General features: G+C 40.0%; 1 protein-coding gene across 2 annotated transcripts in view; it reads right to left on the bottom strand.

Annotated features, from left to right (window-relative positions):
- LOC149169083 (uncharacterized) overlaps positions 1-18,894 on the bottom strand; it is a 71,263-nt gene extending 52,369 nt beyond the window's left edge. The window contains exons 1-2 of one of the 2 annotated variants that reach the window (XM_089428548.1): positions 18,534-18,894; positions 18,220-18,441 (exon numbers count right to left, since the gene is read on the bottom strand). In XM_089428548.1, the coding sequence (XP_089284674.1) occupies positions 18,220-18,441; positions 18,534-18,613 (302 nt within the window). In that variant the 5' untranslated portion in view covers positions 18,614-18,894. The remainder of the gene's footprint in view (positions 1-18,219; positions 18,442-18,533) is intronic. The other variant, XM_089428547.1, reaches the window with a different exon arrangement.
- Positions 18,895-19,160: the final 266 nt, after the last annotated feature.

Raw genomic sequence — 19,160 nt, 5'->3', positions numbered from 1 at the left:
CTTGACAAATTTGACCAAGAGGGGATCTTTCGCATGGACTGATGGAGCACGGGTAGCCTTTGATCGCCTCAAGGAGGTGATGAGCAGTTGCCCGGTCTTAGCACTTCCAGATTTTTCCCAACCCTTCATCGTGGAGTGTGATGCATCCGGGGAGGGAGTTGGAGCAGTTCTATCACAGGATGGGCATCCCATTGCTTTCAAGAGTCGAAAGCTCCTACCACATGAGCAGTCATATTCCATATATGACAAAGAGATGTTGGCCATCATGCATGCATTGGCCAAATTGCGACAGTGCTTGGTAAACAACAGGATTCGGGTGAACACTGATCACAATAGTCTTCGTTACTTCATGGGGCAACAAGGCCTCAACAACAGGCAGCAAAGATGGGTCAGCAAGGTGCAGGCCTATGACTTCGATATAGAGTATGTGCGGGGAAAGCACAATGTGGTGGCCAATGCTCTATCACGGAGACCCGTTGGTCTATCACTCATGAGCATCTGCCATGATTGGAAGGCTCAGCTACTAGTGGAGTACTCCAAGGACAGGAGGGCATGCGAGATCTTGGAGGGTACCCACGCAGATGAGCGCTACCGAGTGATGGATGAGGTCATCTATTACAAGGGGCGCATTTTTCTGGTGCCCAACTCGCAGTTGAGGGAGAGAGTGCTCCAGGCAGCACATGACTCGCCATTGTCTGGGCACCAGGGGTTCCGGAAGACATATATGGCAGTCAGGGAGAGATTCACGTGGAAGGGCCTCAAGGGGGACGTGTTGAAGCACGTACAGGAGTGTGAGGCATGTCAACAGAACAAGGGGGAGTTGATTCACCCTGCAGGATTGCTACAGCCGCTTCCCATCCCCAAGGGGAAATGGGAAAGCATATCTATGGATTTCATCACAGGGCTCCCCACAATGCAAGGCAAGCACTGCATTTATGTAGTGGTCGACCAGTTGACCAAATATGCCCACTTTTTCACCATCCCCACCAAGTATTCGATTGCAGAGTTGTTCTTTAGGGAGATCTTCCAGTTACAAGGGCTTCCTAAGAACATTGTGAGTGACAGAGATAACATGTTCATGGGAGGTTTTTGGCAGGAGCCTTTCAAATTGGTTGGTACCAAGCTCACTCCTAGCACGAGCTACCACCCCCAGACAAATGGCCAGACAGAACGAGTTAATCAGTGGTTGGAGAGGTATTTGAGGAACTACGTGACAGGACAGCAGAGGGCTTGGATCTGGTGGCTGCATTTGAGCGAGTACTGCTACAACACCACCCACCACATGTTCATTGGATGACTCCTTTCCATGCTTTGTATGGATATGATGCATTATCTTTTGTTAATGTTGTTTTTGGAGACAGTCGGGACCCAAAGGCCAAAGATTGGATCCAAGAGAGCCAAGACATCCTCAAGGCTCTCAGGGATAACCTGGTGATAGCACAGAACCAGCAAAAGGTGTACGCAGACCGGCACCAGACAAAGAGGCATTTCGAGAAGGGGGACTTGATGTACTTCCGGCTACAGCCGTACAGGCAATCCACATTGAAGCAAAATGGGGCCAAGAAGCTACAACCCCGCTTCTATGGGCCATACTAGGTGATCAGATGAGTTGGGGAGGTGGCTTATAAGTTGGAGCTACCTCCAAGGAGCAGGATTCACAATGTATTTCATGTCTCGTGCCTTAAAAAGGTGTTGGGGCAACAAGTGACAGCAGCAGCTGAGTTACCCCCACTAGATGATGAGGGCCACTTGGTTTTGGAGCCTAAGACCATCTTGAAGAGGAGGGAGAGGAAGCTGAGGAGCAGGACCATCGGGGAGTTCTTGGTAGCTGGAAGAACTTGCCGAATGAGGATGCCACCTGGGAGGGTGAGCACATTTTGGAGCACCCAACGCTGAGGTTGCTTGAGGGCAAGCAACATTGGGAGGGGAGGACTGTCATGTCCCTTCTCGAACACGTGTAGCAGGGTGTCTCTACACATTTTTGCACATTTTTGGCTAAGGAAAAGGACCCAGCAGTTTCGACTTAGGGACTTGGGAGAAATTTCGGTTTAATTTGTTAGCTAGTGGAAGGTGGGGGCCACCCACATGGGAATTCGAACTAGGCCATTTGAATGGCTTGGAAGGAATTTGAAACGCTGATTGGAGGGGCCCACAAGAGGCAAGGAAGGCCCACGAAAACAAAAGGAGGAGGAGGCTCTCATTTGGATCATTCAATCACCTTCCAAGTCGAATTTACTTGATTGTTTGCTCAGCTGCTTAGTCGAGTCAACTGGCTATTTAGCCACGAATCTCTCAAGCGGGAGATTCAACCTTACCTTCAGGGGACTTTGAATGCCCGCCCTAGGAAGGCAGTTCCACTAGCATTTTCAAGAGATCCGAGGAGTTTCTACAGCACCATCACTAAGCCACACACAGGGAATGCATATTTCTGGGCTACAGGGAGAACACACAGAGGAGTCAAGGAATCTGAAGGACAGCATTAGGCCAACGTTCAGTGAGAGTTTTGGAGCCAAAAAAGCCAGCAACCCAGCAGTTCGAATTCCAGGCCTGGGAGACAATGCAGAGGGCCAGTCCAGCAATTTCGTGGGTCTTGAGGGCAAGGGTAACAACCCAGAAACTCATCCGGGAAGTCAGGAGATTTGTAGGAGGGATCAGCCTAGCACTTTTGGACACTTTCCAGGAGGTTTTACAGTCAGAATCTAGCAGGCCAAGTTTTGCAACAGCTAAAGTTGGGCTCCTTGGGGGTCGAATTTCAGAAGTCTGAACCAGCCAAATTTCTTCGTGGGTTTTTCTTGGTTTAGGCCAAGGAGTCAGGAACTCGAATCTCATAATTTTCTGAGCACGGGAAGTAGTGATTCCAACACTTCGAAGTCAACAGAAAGAGCAATTTTCTGGGCAGCGTAGTGCATTTTGGTGCAACAGTTGTAGCAACCTTCAGTTCAGCTATTGCTCACCTGGGTTTGGTCATGCTTGTCCATTGAGACAAGCCCAGGTGCACCATTCTATTTACTATTGTATTTTTCTCTTGGAAAAGTAATAAAATGGCTTAGCAGCTCCTTATTTCCGACATTTCCATGGGTCCTTAGTGTCTATTTCGGTTTTTTGTTTGCTGAATTGATTGTGTGCTTGTATTCACTTGTATTCCTACGTAGGAACATTACATTCATGAAGACTAAAAGTAAGCTTGAAGGAGCCGCAAACTACAAGGCATGGAAAGCAAGATTTGAGATCATTCTTGAAAGGAACAAAGCCTTGGGAATTGTCACAGGGAAAGTTACTGAACCATCTGATCAAGCAGGAAAGGAGAAGTATCATGAAGACGATATTTTGGCAAAAGTATTCTATTGGATTATGTTAGGGATCATTTGATTCCCTATATTGCCGAACATAAATCTGCTAAAGCTATGTACGATGCCATCATTGGATTATATACCATCAATAATGTGAATCAATCTATCAATTTACGAGGTTAGCTTCGTAACATCAAGATGACAAAGAATGAAACAGTGGCATCATATTTGTCAAGATATCTCAAATTAGAGACCAACTCAAAGCCATTGATGAAGAAGTATTTGATAAAGAACTGGTAGTTATTGCTTTGGGTGGTCTCCCTAGATCTTGGGACTCATTTGCATTATGCATTAGCGCAAGAGAGAATGATCCAACCATTGACAAGTTATGGGCAGCATGCATTCAATAAGAGTCAAGACTCTATTCTAGAGGAGAAATTGAAGATCCAAGTATAGAAGCATTTGCAGCTCATGCTAAGGGAAACAAGAAGAAGAAATCAAATTTTGGCAAATCCCAAAGTGTTGGTAAAAGACAAGGACCTAGATCTACTTCAAGGAAGGACTCTACTTCTCATAGAAGGCCTCCTCCTCCCTCTCCAGATAGAAAAGAATCAAAGATAGAAGAGATGAAAGAGATAGAAGAGATGGAAGAGATAGAAGGGATAAAAGAGATTTGTCCAATATTCAATGCTTTCATTGTCAAGCTTATGGTCATTATCAAACTCAATGTCCTCGAAGGAATCGAAGAGATGACTATGAAAGGGATGATGATCGTAAAAGAAGTAGAAGACATCATGCATCTGTTGTTGATCTAGATGATCCATCTTCAAAGAGGAGGCATAGAAGAAGTGAATATGAATCTAAACACTCATTCTAGCTATCTAAATTACTTGAAAAGAAGTTCTAAGGTTGGATTCAAGAGGGACTTGTCCTGATCAAAAAAAGATAAGTATCTTGTATCTCATTCATTGTTTTAATTATTACTGACATTGGATTGTTTTGTAAACCCTGGGTGGGGTTTGGAGAAGAAAGCTTAGGGCTTATGAATCCAACCCTGGACCTGATTGCTTCTACTTAATAAGATTTGACATCTTGTTGTTAAAGTTGATTTGCAGGGTGAATGTAAAAGGACTAAAGATTAAGAGGAAGCTCAAAAGATAAGTATCTTGTGTTTATTTTGTTGTTTCAATTAACACTAACTATCTATGATTTCTAAAACCCTAGGTTGGGTTTGGAGAAGAAAATCCAAGTCTAATAAACTAAACCCTTATTCCTCGTTAATGATATAGACTTCTTGATGATATGGATATGTGAACTCTTTGATGTTGATAATGTGGATGATGATTTGGACTCCTTGAGGATGTTGATGTTGACTCTTTAATGATGTATGATGCACACCCTATGATGTTGACAATGTGTACTCCTTATTAATGATGATAAGTACTCCTTGTTGACTATGATGTATGACTCATAATGTGATTCCTTGATGGTGATCTGAACTCCTTGATGCTTACTCTTTGATGATGATGATGATGATCTAGATGATGATGATGAGACTCATTGATGATGTTGATGATGATAATATGGACTCATTAATGATATGGACTCACTGATGATATTGATGATGATAATGTGGACACATTGATGACATTAACCCATTTGATGATATTGATGATGATAATATGGACTCATTGATGACATGGGCTCGCTGATGATATTGATGATGATAATGTGGACACATTGATGACATTAACCCATTGATGATGTTGATGATGATAATATGGACTCATTGATGACATGGGCTGATGATATTGATGATGATGATGTATTGGACTAGAATCCTTGATGATGATATTAACATGGATAATATAAGATGATATGTACTACTTGTGTGGACTCTTTGGTGATATGAACAAAACTACTTGATGATGATGAAGATAGGGACTCGATGATAATGTTGACTCCCTAATGATGATGACTCCTTGACTCCTTGAAGATGATGATGATGATGATGATATAAACTCCCCAATGACTTGCACTCTACAAACACTTTGTTGATGATAAGAACTCCTTAATGATGTTGTGGATTCCTTGATGACGTGAACTCTTTGATCATAGTATGGACTCCTTGATGTTGTGATGAAATTGACTCAATTTGAGAAGGCTAAGATCAAGAGGGAGCTAACACACTCTTAAAAGATAAGTATTATCTTGATTGTTTCTATTGATTATTTCATTATGAGTCTCTTGGCTTGCTTCGTTTCTCTTGTTCTTCATAGCCTCCTTGAGAGGATTGCGGGTGCATAATGAAGACTGCCAAAGTGTGACAAATCATTGGAAATGACAAAAGAAAAATATGACAAAAAGAAGACTCATAATAGGCTTTGTACTCGGAGGGAGCAGACAAGATTAGCCTAATTGAATGTAAGAGGGAGTTGTTTTTTGAGGCATGAACTTGGTAATATCCTTGGCACAATGGACTGCAGGTCCATCAATATATCTCTTATGAATGATTGGAAGAAGTTGCAAGATTTTGATGTTGATTCATTGATTGGTTCGTTGATCTATTTGTTGAAATCTATTGTTATCTGTTAGATTTGATTATGGTTTGTTGGATTCTACTATGGTTGTTGATGCTTGTTTCTGTGAGAAGCCACATATTGTCTATAGGACTATATTATGGTTATCGATGATTGCTTCTGTGAGAAGCCACTGCTAAGGTCTACTATTGTCTGCTAATAGTTGTTGATGTTTGCTTCTGAGAGAAGCCCTGGTTGAAGCTAAATGAACGATTGAATGTTGTTGTGATCCACCATGGCTACAATTCTGATGATGAACTGGTTGTTGAGGTTTATGTGAAGAAACTGGAATGAATGAAAATCCCCTTGGAGAGGGAGCACTAACTACATAGCATCATGGATAAACCATGTCTCGTAGGCTGTGTGCCAAGAGACATTGTGGTCTGGAAGATGGATTCCTCCTATAGGCTATGTGCCGAGAGACATTGTTGTCTAGGAGATGTATTGATGATTCCTTATGTAGGTTGTGTGCCGAGAGACATTGTTGTTTGGGAGATGTATTGATGATTCCTCCTATAGGTTGTGTGTCGAGAGACATTATTGTCCAAGAGATGTATTGATGATTCCTCCTATAGGCTGTGTGTCGAGAGACTTTGTTGTCTGAGAGATGTATTGATGGATTCCTCCTGTAGCCTGTGTGCCGAGAAACATTGTTGTCTAGGAGATGTATTGATGGATACCTCCTGCAGCCTGTGTGCCGAGAGACATTGGTGTCCAAAAGATGTATTGATGGGTTCCTCCCTTAGGCTATGTGCCATGAGACCTCATGGTCGAGGAGATGTTTTGAGATGGATGCTATGTATCTTTCCTTATGATGAGTTTGAGAGCAAGAGTAACTTGGATTGTGTTCTCTTCCTTTGGGTTGTGGGCCGTGAGACCTATAGACTAGTCAGGAAGATTTATTTTGAGAGAGAATGAAAAACTACCTCCCTATCTAAGAAGGGAGTGTTGAAATATATTGTAGCTTCGGTCAACATTTTTCATTGATTACACAAAGGAGAATTTAATTATTGATCACCTCAAGTTGGCTCAATCAAGCCCTTCAAGTTGGCTCCTTGAAAGGTCATCAAGTCGGCTCATTAGGGCTGATTAAGCCTTCACATGACATCTATTAATATGGCATTCATTTTACATACCTTCAACACAACAATTCGGTCCACAATTACAAAATAAAGACGGCCTTCTATTACAGGGATATTCACACATGCGAAGAAGATAAATAGGGCTCGTTTTGACTAAGGTTTGATCTCCTTAAAAAGTTCGTTGACTACAATGACTTGGGGAAGATTTTGGGATCATTTTGATTTTTGTTCTAAGGCCGAAGCTACAGCGAAGCTCGCTCCTTTATGTGACATACCCCTGCAGATTGACCGAGGGTGTTAAGGCCGACCAAGGGTGTTAGGACTGAATTCTTGACAAGATCGTTGGCAGATTTTGTGGTAACTTCAATGAGGATTTCAACCTACCATTACAGTGACTTCAAGCTTGAGTTTAGGCCTCCTTATGCAGACCTTAATTATTGGATAGAAGTGGTTTATCTCTCCTTCTATGAGGAGACTTTGATTGGGAATTGCATTGTTAATTATCTTGATTTTGTTGGAACATTTTGATGTGCTTTGATGGACAAAATCTCTCTCTCATAGGGAAAGAATTTTGGGTTTTCCCCATGTGAGTTTTGCCCTAGTTGTGAGCCTAATCTTGGTGTCTCTTGTCTCTTGCTTATTGTATTTTGTTCATTGTCTACTATGATCTCTACTTACTGCTCTTGTTGAAAAAATAATGGTTGAAGTTTTTCACATATAGTTTCTTGTTGACTAAAGTATAAAGAAGGAACAATTTATATCAACAGAAGTAGTTATCAATTGTGAAAAACTATTCTAGTCATTCCATCACTAGATTTTCAACACCTTAGAACACTTGCTCTAGTGTGAGCAAGTTGTCAATGTAACTTAGCCTAAGTTTAACTTGGGAAAAAATAGATATTAATATGTTGACTTATTCAACTAACAGAAACTTAGTAAAATTAAAGTTATTTACCTATGTTGCAGGAAACGTGGTATAGAGGTTCGTTTCCGTACGGAAACGGGTACGAAACGCGGAAATGTGTTTGGTACAGCCCTGAAACGCGTTCCCGGCCGTACTGCCATGTTTCTCGAAACAGAATCATGGCCAGTACGGCCAGAAACGCGTTTCAGGGCCGTACGACCCACGTTTCCTCATTAACTTGTGTTTTTTTTAAATTTTTTTAATTTACTTTTAGGGTATGTTAGTGACTTCTTGTTGCTTCAAGATGCGTGTCTAAAGTTATAAAAGTGAATTTTTGCCCTAGTGTTGATATGCAGTTCATCAGGAAGTTTGAGGGATATGCAGTTCATGGTAATGTTAAATTCTTAAAGTAAAAGTGATATTCTCCTTTATTTTTCGTTTTCATCCTTTTACTTAAACTTTTAACATTACCATGAAATGACTCAGGATGTTTGAGAGTGGTTTCGCCCTCATTGGATTTCATATGGAGAAAGTAGAATTTTAGATCTCACTCAAAATCCAGCAGACTTATTTGTTTTTCAGGATTTCAGGATTGGAGGGATTGCAATGTTTCCATTGGATTTTATCATGTACTAGGGTATGGAACTTGTATTTATTCAAGAGAACCAAGCCCTCTATGCAGGGGAAACTCCCAATAATCAAGATCATGTAGGGCACTAGGGTATGACACGTGTATTTAATCAAGAGCACTAAGGTCGTTCGACTATGTAGGAGGAGACTCCCAATACAACAGTGATCCTTCTAAAGAATGGGATGTGGATGCAGAAAATCCTGATTTGGATCTCTCTCTTGCAGCCTTATAGTCTTTATTGTACTTGCAGCGTCATATACTAATATAAATAAAGGCTGATTTTGAGATTTGGATATATAATAAAGGTTGCTTTTGGATATTCCGATATTTTTATTTTCATTATGTGATCATTCATGAGTAAATGCGATGTAAATTAAATCTTAATGTTTAAGTGTAATAGATTATAATGTATCATTTATGCTTTATGATTGCACATATATATATATATATATATATATATTGAAAATATATATTTTTCAATATATATATATATATATATATATATATATATATATATATTGAAAAATATATATTTTCAATATATATATATATATATATATATATATATTCGCGTTTCCCCGTTTCCAAAATTTGGGGAGGTCGCATTTCGTATCGCTTCCCGTTTCGGAAACTCGTACCCGTTTCCCCGTTTCGTGCAACTTAGTTATTTACTTTAGTGAGTGAGTTTTAATCTTAGTCGTTGATGTCAAGTGAGACGAGATCTAATCTCAGTCGTTAATCACTTTGAGATTAGGGCTAGGGTTAGGGATTTAGCTCAATGTAAAGTTATAAAAGCAAGGCAAAGGAGAAGAGATATAAACGCTACAGCAGCACAAGATTGGGAGCGGCATCTCAATGAGCAGTGTGTTGAGTTTGAGGGTGTGCAGAGAAGTTGGAGATCTAGATTTGCAAAGAAGATCGAGCATCAATCTAGGGTAGATTTGCTAGATTAGATCCAGGTTAACTGTATTATGTATTTTCTCAGGTGGGCCATTATCCCAGGACAAGAGTCGATGTAAGTTTGGATTTTTAATGAAAAACTTGTTGCGCAGAACTCTGTTTGTGCCATTGTGATTGAGATCGTTATATTTGTTTTCGCTAAATTTGTTAGGAACCTAGTTGTGTGTTTATTCAGTAAGTTTTATGATAAGAATTAAATACCGAGTGCTAGGTTCGCAAGAAAACTAACATAAGCTTGACCTATTATTAATAAATTACATTTTAACATGATTATTTAATATTTAATTGATAGGGTTCTTGTGAATCCATAAAGTTCACGGACATGATTAACTATTAATATTTTATTACTTATCTCTTCAAGGCCCTAACATGGTTCCCTTGAATTAATTCAAGTATATGGGGAGAGTTGATGACATAAACGAGTGGGTGGCATTTACTCGGGGGAGACATAAGTAGAAGGAAGTTTGGGAAGAGGGGCCTGTTACCGCTCAAACTAGCATGGGACCTAAGGGGGATCTCTAAAGGGAAAATGCTAGACCAAGGGCAACAAATGGAGACTTAGCCCACTATCACCTCAGCTAAGGCTCCCTTCTATTTACGGACTTTCACCGATGGGAGGAGACCCGGTATATTATGGAGTCACCGATGAAGGATAAATCAATGAATGGATGGGGAGTGACCCAAATAATTTCCTTTCAAGAAGAGGTTGAAGGATAGAGCTTGTTTGCTTTCTAAGCAAGGTACAATAACTTCTAGGAAAGGGATTAGAAGATTTGAGGTTTAGGTTTAGGCGATGTGATTCATGAAAGAGCATCTCAATCCCTAAAATCCTTATTGAAATTGGTATCCCACATGGTTCTTGAAGAATTATCTCTTTAGGGAACGGGACCACACGGGACCAAGTGGACCCAGTCTAGGGTAGGAGAAAAAGGTATGGTAACCAATGATGTTCTTACCCTAGACAAGGTGGGGAAAGGATCAAAGAAAGAATTTTCACTTAAAGTTGTTGAATTGACCCTATGAGGCACTAACCTTGGGGATGCTAGGGCAAAGTTTGATCTCAGAGCTAGGGCTTAGCTTTTCTCACAATCATAACCCGATAAAGGCCACAAGCCACGACGTGAATAATAAGGGCAATGGTGGAAGTGATATGCCAGAGATTGCCATCCATCAAAATTTTAAGAGCTTGGTTGTTGACATCTCTATATTTTGGTTACAAGAGAAGATCTCATGGACTATAGATTACATCCTTTTCTTAGCTCTTCTCACATAATCATCCATGTGTGGGCATCATATTTTCCCACCTCCTGCCCACAACATCCTCCATTTGTTTGGGTTTGCATTCGCTTTGGGATTTGTTGCACGAGTAATCATATAGGCATGCATATTTATATTGACTTGATGATATGTTGGTTGCATTGGCTTTATGATTACACTTAATAATAGCTTCATCATATGCATGTTAGAGTAGGACGCATTACATGTTGATTTTGCATTAGAACTAACATCATATGATATTTCTCATGATAGATAGATGCATATTTGCATATTTTATTTTTTGTTGATTCTATGGCCTAAAATATAGCATGTGCGATCATGAGAGGCCGCGAAAGCATGCTGCCCCATGTTTTTTTCATCTATCATATGTGCAAGAGCCAAGTCTACGGTAACCAAGAGATCGTCGGAGTTCTCATGACTTCCTGTTCGAGTAGCTTCGCCCTCTTCTTCGAGAGATCACATCCCGGTTGGAGCCAGATGTTACCCACCATTTTGTGGGTGATATCCCTAGGAGAATTTTTTTCTCTAAGATGGTCCTCAGCGGGCAGCCCCTTGCAGCCACCAACTAGCTCATCGTGCCACCTGAGCTAGCCATGTGGTCCCTCGCCCATCTACCATGATCGTATGTTTGAAGGTGGGCCTCCCAAACCTAAAGGTATGCCTTGTCATTTGGTAATTGAGTATTGTAGTTTGCTTATCATGGACACTTCTAGGCATGGATTAATGGGGGGATTCGGCGGAAAGAATGGGCTAGGTCTGTGCTCCTGTCCCCTAGACCCCTTTTGGATATTAACCTTGGATTCTAGTCCCGTGAGATTTCTTTTACTAACTATTTGGCTTCAAGGATGGTATTTCACAGGAAACCTTGATTTTGGTTGCATGGTCCCGCTCCCTTATCCACTTATATTACTTCCTTTCCACTCATTATTACCCCATTCATCATTTCTTCCACCTTGGTCCACATTCCTCCAATGGGTCCACATAGGGTTGGTTCACCCCCTCCCCTTGCCCACACCTTGGGTGGGGCCTGGAATGATGCCCCGGAGGTTGACGCAGCTAAAAAGAAAGATAAAAGCATATTTGGCCACATCCAACAAGGAAATGTACCACAAAATCCAAAATATGGTCAAGACTAACGCATTTAGCATATGGGCAAAAGCTAATATTTGACCTCTTAAGAGACATATTCTTTCATTTGTGAGCTAGTTTGGTGGGCTTGTCACCAAAAGTTAGAATATTAGCATATTATTTTATTTTTGGGGCTTATGTAGGCCAAGGAGACTAATTCGAACTCCTCATTAGTGTATAAATACAAGTGAGATGAGTTCATTTTCTCATCATCACTTTGGATTGGATCTCCTTTCTCTCTTAAGTATTTTGCACTTTTTCTTGGAGGATGAATTGGAGCTTTATAGATGAATTTTGATGTTTGGATTTGGTTTATCTTATCTTGGAGCTTCTCTATTGTCAAATTGTGGATGGTTGAATATGTTCTATTACATGTGAATACATGCTTTTAATGTTATTCTTATTTTACTTTGTCATATACATTGGATTGGGAATTTTGCTATTTTTAGGGCTAATTGTTGCATGCATTTACTGCTTAAATTGTGGAATTTTGTCTCTATATAGCATCACTCAATGTATGGGCCATCTAATTTTGAATGAAATTTCCTAGGGATAACTCTATCAACGAATTTATCTTGACAAGCCATCACCTTTTGCAAGTCGAAGTATAAAGTTGTAACATTACTTCCCCTTGCCCTAGAAGGCAAACGAAGTAGTCTTAAGGTCTCCTTGACTAAGAAACAAGGTCCTCATTCATATTTATCCTAGACTCCATTCTCTCGAGACTAAGGCACTAATCTACCAAAAGATGGTCACTCAAAAATAAACTCTTTTTCACCTTCTTCTAGGTCTAGCCAAGTTGGATCACCTAGGGCATCACTTTCCCGACTAAGTAGTCTTCCAAAAAGTTCGATCTCCTAGCCTCTCCTATGTTGGTGTGTCCTCAAGACCTCCTCCAATTTTTAAGCCATTCTGATGGTGGGGTTGTGAGATAACCCAAGCCCTAGCTCCGAGATCAAACTTTTCCCTAGCATCCCCAAGGCTAGTGCCTCATAGGATCAATTTGACACCTTTAAGTGAAAATTCTTGCTTTGATCCTTTCCCCTGCTTGTCTAAGCTAAGAACACCATTGGTTGCTAAATTCCTCCCCCTAACCTTGGTTGGGTCCACTTGGTCCCGTGTGGTCCCGCACCTCTGAAAAGTCAAATCTTCAAGAATCATTCAGGAAGTCAAGTTTAATAAGGATTTTAGGATTGGGAAACTCCTTCATAAGGCATATTCCTCTAAACCTAACCCTCAAGTCCTCATCTCCTCCTAGAAATCTTCGTACCTTGCTTGACAAGAAAGAAATTTATATCCTTGAAACCCCTTCAAGGAAAAGGATTATAAGGGTCACTTCACATCCATTGGTTGATTTATCCTTGTAAAGTGACCTTTTGTATATACCGGGTCTCCTCCCATCGGTGAAAGTCCGTAAAGAGTAGGGAGTCTTAGTTGATGTGACAGTGGGCTAAGCCTCAATCGTTATCCTTTGATCTAGCAGTTTCCCTTTAGGAATCCCTTTATGTCCCCTGTTAGTTTGAGCGGTAACAGGGCCGTCATTATATTTGTTTTCACAGAGAGCTTGGAGGAAGGAGGATGGGGATTTTGGAGATTCTTACGGGAGGTTGAGCAAGATAACTTGGAGGAAGAATTTGGAGTGGGGCAAAGAGTGGGGGATCAATTTCGAACACACTACGATTGCGGTAGGACTTGGGCTCGAAGGGCTAGGGAACCTGTGGAGGTTCCTTGGGCTAGGAAGTCAGATAGACTACCTAGTTGGCAGGGTAGCATTTTCAGTCAGTCGATCCTAGCAAGAGCATCGTAACTAAGCCATCGTAACCAAGTATATTCTTCTTGTCATTGTTTAAATTATGCAAATTGTTATAAATCAATTTTGTTACATTTTTTTCATATGCTGTTGTCAAAAAAATATTGTGTTGTAAATATGCTATTTTTTTGCTATGAAATTATGTGGGAATTTTATTTATGGTTTGAGGACCTCAAGATGGTTCCTTACACGTGGTATCAGAGCAAAACCGTCCTTGCTATAATCATTGGAGTTATTGAAAGGATATTTGCCGCTATAATGTCTTGGTTGGGGCTGTTCGCTCTATTTTGAGGGCTGCCCTAACTAAATTTTGAAGGTTAAGCATAGCACATTTAGGCTCTTTTAATATGATGGTGAAATCTAATTAAAGAATATGTCTTATTGGTTGTTCAAATATATACAAGGCTTTCTACTCGTCTACTTCATTTAGGGTTTCATATGTGGATGTCCTTTAATTATTCATGGTTGCATGTTATTACTTGGTTGATTTTCTACTAGTTATGAGAAGCATCTTTGTAGAGCTCTCCTTTAATTCACTGCATATTGAAGAGAATCTATGTGATGTTGATATTTTGTTGCTATGGTCGGTATTTAAGTCAACAAAGTCAAAGGAAAACAAATTATTATTTCATTGTTCATGTAGGCTCCAAAACTGTCAGGTTGGCCCCACTAGTTGAAGGGGTTTGACCCTTGGTCAAAACCCACATGATTGAACACATATATATTGACATTTTGACCTCCTCACTTGGCATCAATTCGAATCACACACGAGCAATTAGTTATCCGTTCACACATGCAAAGGATCAGAGGAAATCTGAGGTTGACCACCGAAATCTCAAGTGAAGTTTGACTCATTGACCAGCATTGACTTTGGCATTTTCTGGGCTGTTTGACTTGGAATCTTTTGACTGGGAAAACAAATTATTATTTCATTGTTCATGTAGGCTCCAAAACTGTCAGGTTGGCCCCACTAGTTGAAGGGGTTTGACCCTTGGTCAAAACCCACATGATTGAACACATATATATTGACATTTTGACCTCCTCATTTGGCATCAATTCGAATCACACACGAGCAATTAGTTATCTGTTCACACATGCAAAGGATCAGAGGAAATCTGAGGTTGACAACCGAAATCTGAAGTGAAGTTTGACTCATTGACCAGTGTTGACTTTGGCATTTTCTGGGCTGTTTGACTTGGAATCTTTTGACTGGTTATTGGACCAAATATTCTGGGCATCTTTGACTGGCCGTTGACAAAATCTCTGGGCAGAAATCTCGACGTTGACCAAACCTGTTTGACTAGCATTGACCGCAAGTCAATTGTTGCAGTTTGACCAAATTCAGACTCTTTGACCACAGTTGACCATGAGCAGCAGAGGCTAAACTTCAGCCTGTTGACCAGATTTGACTAGCTGAACAGAAGTCTGAATTTTCTCTCTCCTTTGACCAGGTTTGACTTGGAAAGTGGTGTGGTCAATTTGACTATGTTTTGACTGGAAAATTCAGATGTACATTTGATTGAATTGGACAATTTCTCCTAAGAAAAGATTGCTGGGTTTTTCCCTGGTTTGGGTTTTCCCAGGATAAATTTTTTAGTCTGTTGTGCATCTTTATTTTTACTATGATCTCTATTGCCCTACTATTTTTATGGTTGAAATTTTCTGAAGTGTAATTGCTTAATTATCTAGAATGACCTAAATATATAATTGTGTCATTAGAAGTAATTATCTGGTAGAAAATTGTAATTGCCTTAATTGCACCTTAAAAATCAACATGTGGTTAGTTAGAGCATGCTTGTAACAGACTAGCTACACCTTCTTTTGTACAAGTTCAAACCCTTTTGATTGTTAATCCTAACTCCATCACCCATTGGATAGGCACTAGTCCTGACTCTTATCAATTGGTTTGAGTGGGGTTTACTCCCCACCAAGTCTTGAGTTCAAACCTCATGGGGAGGGGCTGAAGATGGAAGCCAGTTTGGGTGAATTAAACTATCCCAAGGGGCATCCAGGCTTGACCAAGTGTCGCACAATCTTGGTGATAGCATCCCAATGTGGGCTGATCATTCTTCTTCCATCCAATAAACAGGCTGGCCCCGGCCTAGGGTCAGCCTAGTCACTAAATAGTAAAAAAAAAATCCACCATCCCTTAAAAATCCTAAAGAATATCAGACACCTTTTTCTAGGGTTTCCCTCCTTGTGCTGGAGGAGAGACAACCTAGAGTTAGAGGAAGGGTTGCTGTGGAACCAGTGGGCAACCTTCCTAATTGCCTCTAGGGTTGCGTGTGGTTTGGGGACTTTGGATATCTTTAAGTGTGGGCCTCGCAGGTAACACCTTGTTAGCTTAAAATTTTGAGTTTGCTTTATTTTCAGGTTTTAGATCTAGTTTCAGGATTTTCAGATTTCAGTTATAAAAGCACAATTCCGGGTTGGCTCATATCGATGGAATCCCAATTGATATCAGCATCATATCAGATTTTTGGTTACAGTTTAGATTATTTAATTATGGTCACCAATCTGCCTTATCTTTTTAGGATTTTCTGAACCGAAATCTCTATTTATTAGTCATTGCTCAGAGTGTTGGACCCACTGATAGTTAAAACTTCATAATCAGCCTTTCTTATTTTACTGCTGTTATTGCAAAAATTATAGCTGTTATTGCTGAATCTACAGCTGTTATTGCAGAAACTCTGTTATTTTTATTCTAATCCTGCTATTAGCTCACTGCTAGTGCAGTACTTGGGTTCATAATGGTTTTCAGCTCACAAGAGTGGGGTCCCTAAGGAATAGGCTCTTAACGCTGTTACTTTGACACAAACAAACCTTACTTGGCAGAGGTGTATGACAGAATAGAGACCATGCTAAAGAAGATGAGGGATGCTATCCTTGCAAAAGAACATGACCGAAAGAAAATATCTATAACCAAATATGTAATGCCCCATATTATCAAACTAATATAATAATAACAAAAGAAATAAAATAAATAAATAGCGTACAAGTTATATGCTTAAATATGCTCACACAACAAGGAAGAAGAGCACCAAATAAGGCCAAGGAAGTGGAAGCTGAACATAGGAAAGCCCTGAAAACAAACGATGCATATGGATCTTCTATATTCCACCCAGTTTTGGGGATGGGGTTACAGGTGTATTAGGGATGGGTTTGGGAACAAATAGAAGGTACCCCCCAATTTCCAGGGGATATGGGAACGGGTTTCAGAAACCTCTGGAAGGTACCCCAAAAGTTCCAGAGGAAGAGAGGACAGGGAAAAGAAATAAATATTAAAATTTCAAAAATATATATCAATAAAACAAATCACAGGAATTATTCAAGTAATCATGTCAAAAGTTTATACTTTTATAAGCAATGTGCACATATTGGAATCATTCGATTAAATATGTCAAATTACTTGTAGCTTTATAAATATAAATGATACATGTGAGCTGCCAAAGATAAAAGTAGATTGTTTCGTTGGTTTAGATATTGCAAAGGCTACTGAAATGAACAGATTAATAATTATCAGTAAGTCGAATAACACAAGTCTAAAGCCTATATACCTTCAGAGGGTATGTCTGCAGATGTACATTTTCCAACTCTGATAATGATATAAATTATGAGTGCAATTAAGTTTCAAGGTACATAAATTGGCAGAACAATGACTGAAAACATCACCAACAAAATAATTTACTCAAAAAATAATGGTAAAAGGAAGGGATGCTGAGAGGGTGAGGAAGGCGGCAAATCAGTCTGAAAAAAGCTTCTGAACCGTGGTGCTCGAGAAGTGCAGGGAAGCACGGAGTAGAAAATTGCCACAATATCTTCCTAAGAACACTTTCAACAGTGCATGGATAGCGTTGATAATATGATTGCTTTACAGCATCTAATAGTCAGGCATTTCATTAGAAAGTTGCTGACAGAAAGCTGTTTGCTGGATCTCTTTGATTAACCATAATTTTCAAGAATGGCTAAGGTACCTAATGCAGTTTTAAGGAGGGACATACTGCCCCCTACATGGTTGATTGCTAAGTTTTCCTACATGCTTGTATTTTGGTTGTACATGCCTCTTGTGGAATGAGAGGGCATAAAGACTCAAGCAATACGAAAACTGTAGTTACAGGAAGTCACTGATGAGGTCACATTCCAATACACACCACCTGACGATATTAGCGAAAAACATCAATGATAGGGTGCCTGTTGAATTGGGCAAATTTATCTTAGCAAAAACCTGGACTAAGGGAAGGCAGAGACCCCTCGCAGATGCCATTAGTTCAACTTGCTAATGACTGCGAAGGGCCCTAACTCATATTTTCTACTGTATATGCAGCACAATAAAGGCTTATTACATTATATATTATACGATCAATCTAGTAGCCCTAGGTCAAACTCAGTTCAATAAGCCAGTAAATGCAACAGAACTAGTTTGCATGACCCAATTAGAAGCACCCTCAGCCTTTACTACGCTAATATGAATTCATGCAACAAAGACTAACATAAAGTAAGAATTCAAAGGGAATAGAAATCTGTAAGAGGGCAGTGAAAGAGAAAATGAATACACACATATAATAGAAGAAGGCAGTGGCTGGCTTCTTGGGTAGGTTGGGGTCCTTTTCCGTTTTGGTTTTCTTCTCTCTCTCTTTATGCTGCTGCTTCTGCCTGCCTTTGCCTTTGCTTTTGTCATTGCCTTTGCTTTTGTCATTGCCTTTGCCTTTGCCCTTGATTTTGCCTTTCCCTTTGCCTGTCTGCTTATCTTCGTTCTTCTTCACTCTTAGTACTCTCTCCCTGCAAATTGACCCCACACACATATGCAAATTTAATATATAAATGTATATATTTACTGTGTATGCTGCCACTTCCAGCAAGAGAACACTTACTTCTGAACGGGTTTCAAATCCTTGGGATCCTTCTTCCCTGAGCCTTTAGCTGCACCTGCACTTCGCTTCTTCGGCTTCATTCCTCGCTTACTCAAAAACAGCACCTTCCAACAACCTAGCCGTTGAGAGATGACAAAACTCGAATCTCCCAGTTACCGCTCACTCTCTGGCTTGTGCTTGTGCTCTCACAATTCGACCTTTCCTACAGATATGGGAAATTCTGATCCCCGATCAGCTAATCATGTATTGTCTGCATACAGCTCAAAAGTCTAATCCAGTGAATCAGTTAATCGACGAAGATCACTTACATGATATTCTTGTGACCACGGACGGACACATTTGTTCCTTTCATGCTATATAAAATCACAAAGGAGCACGTTTGGTAAAAAGAAATATTTATGTATCGTTGCAACCAAATTAATATATTAAATTTCATCTATTTCATGATTTTTTCATGGCATGAGTTTCAATTGCAACTAGTTTTTGGTATTCAATTTATGTATGGATCAAAGTTAGGTCTTTTTGAATAACTTTAGTGATAATCAAACCAGGTATGGGATGTTTAGTGAATAGTAATGATGGGTTGAAATTGTATATTTCAAACTAGAATATAATTTAAAAGTATTT

Source organism: Pinus tabuliformis, chromosome 4_2 (assembly GCF_031772625.1).
Source record: "Pinus tabuliformis cultivar Carrire ecotype Pingquan chromosome 4_2, CPIR1, whole genome shotgun sequence".
NCBI lineage: Eukaryota > Viridiplantae > Streptophyta > Pinopsida > Pinales > Pinaceae > Pinus > Pinus tabuliformis.
Note: the sequence above shows the minus strand (reverse complement) of the source record. Positions and strands in the feature narration are given on the sequence as shown.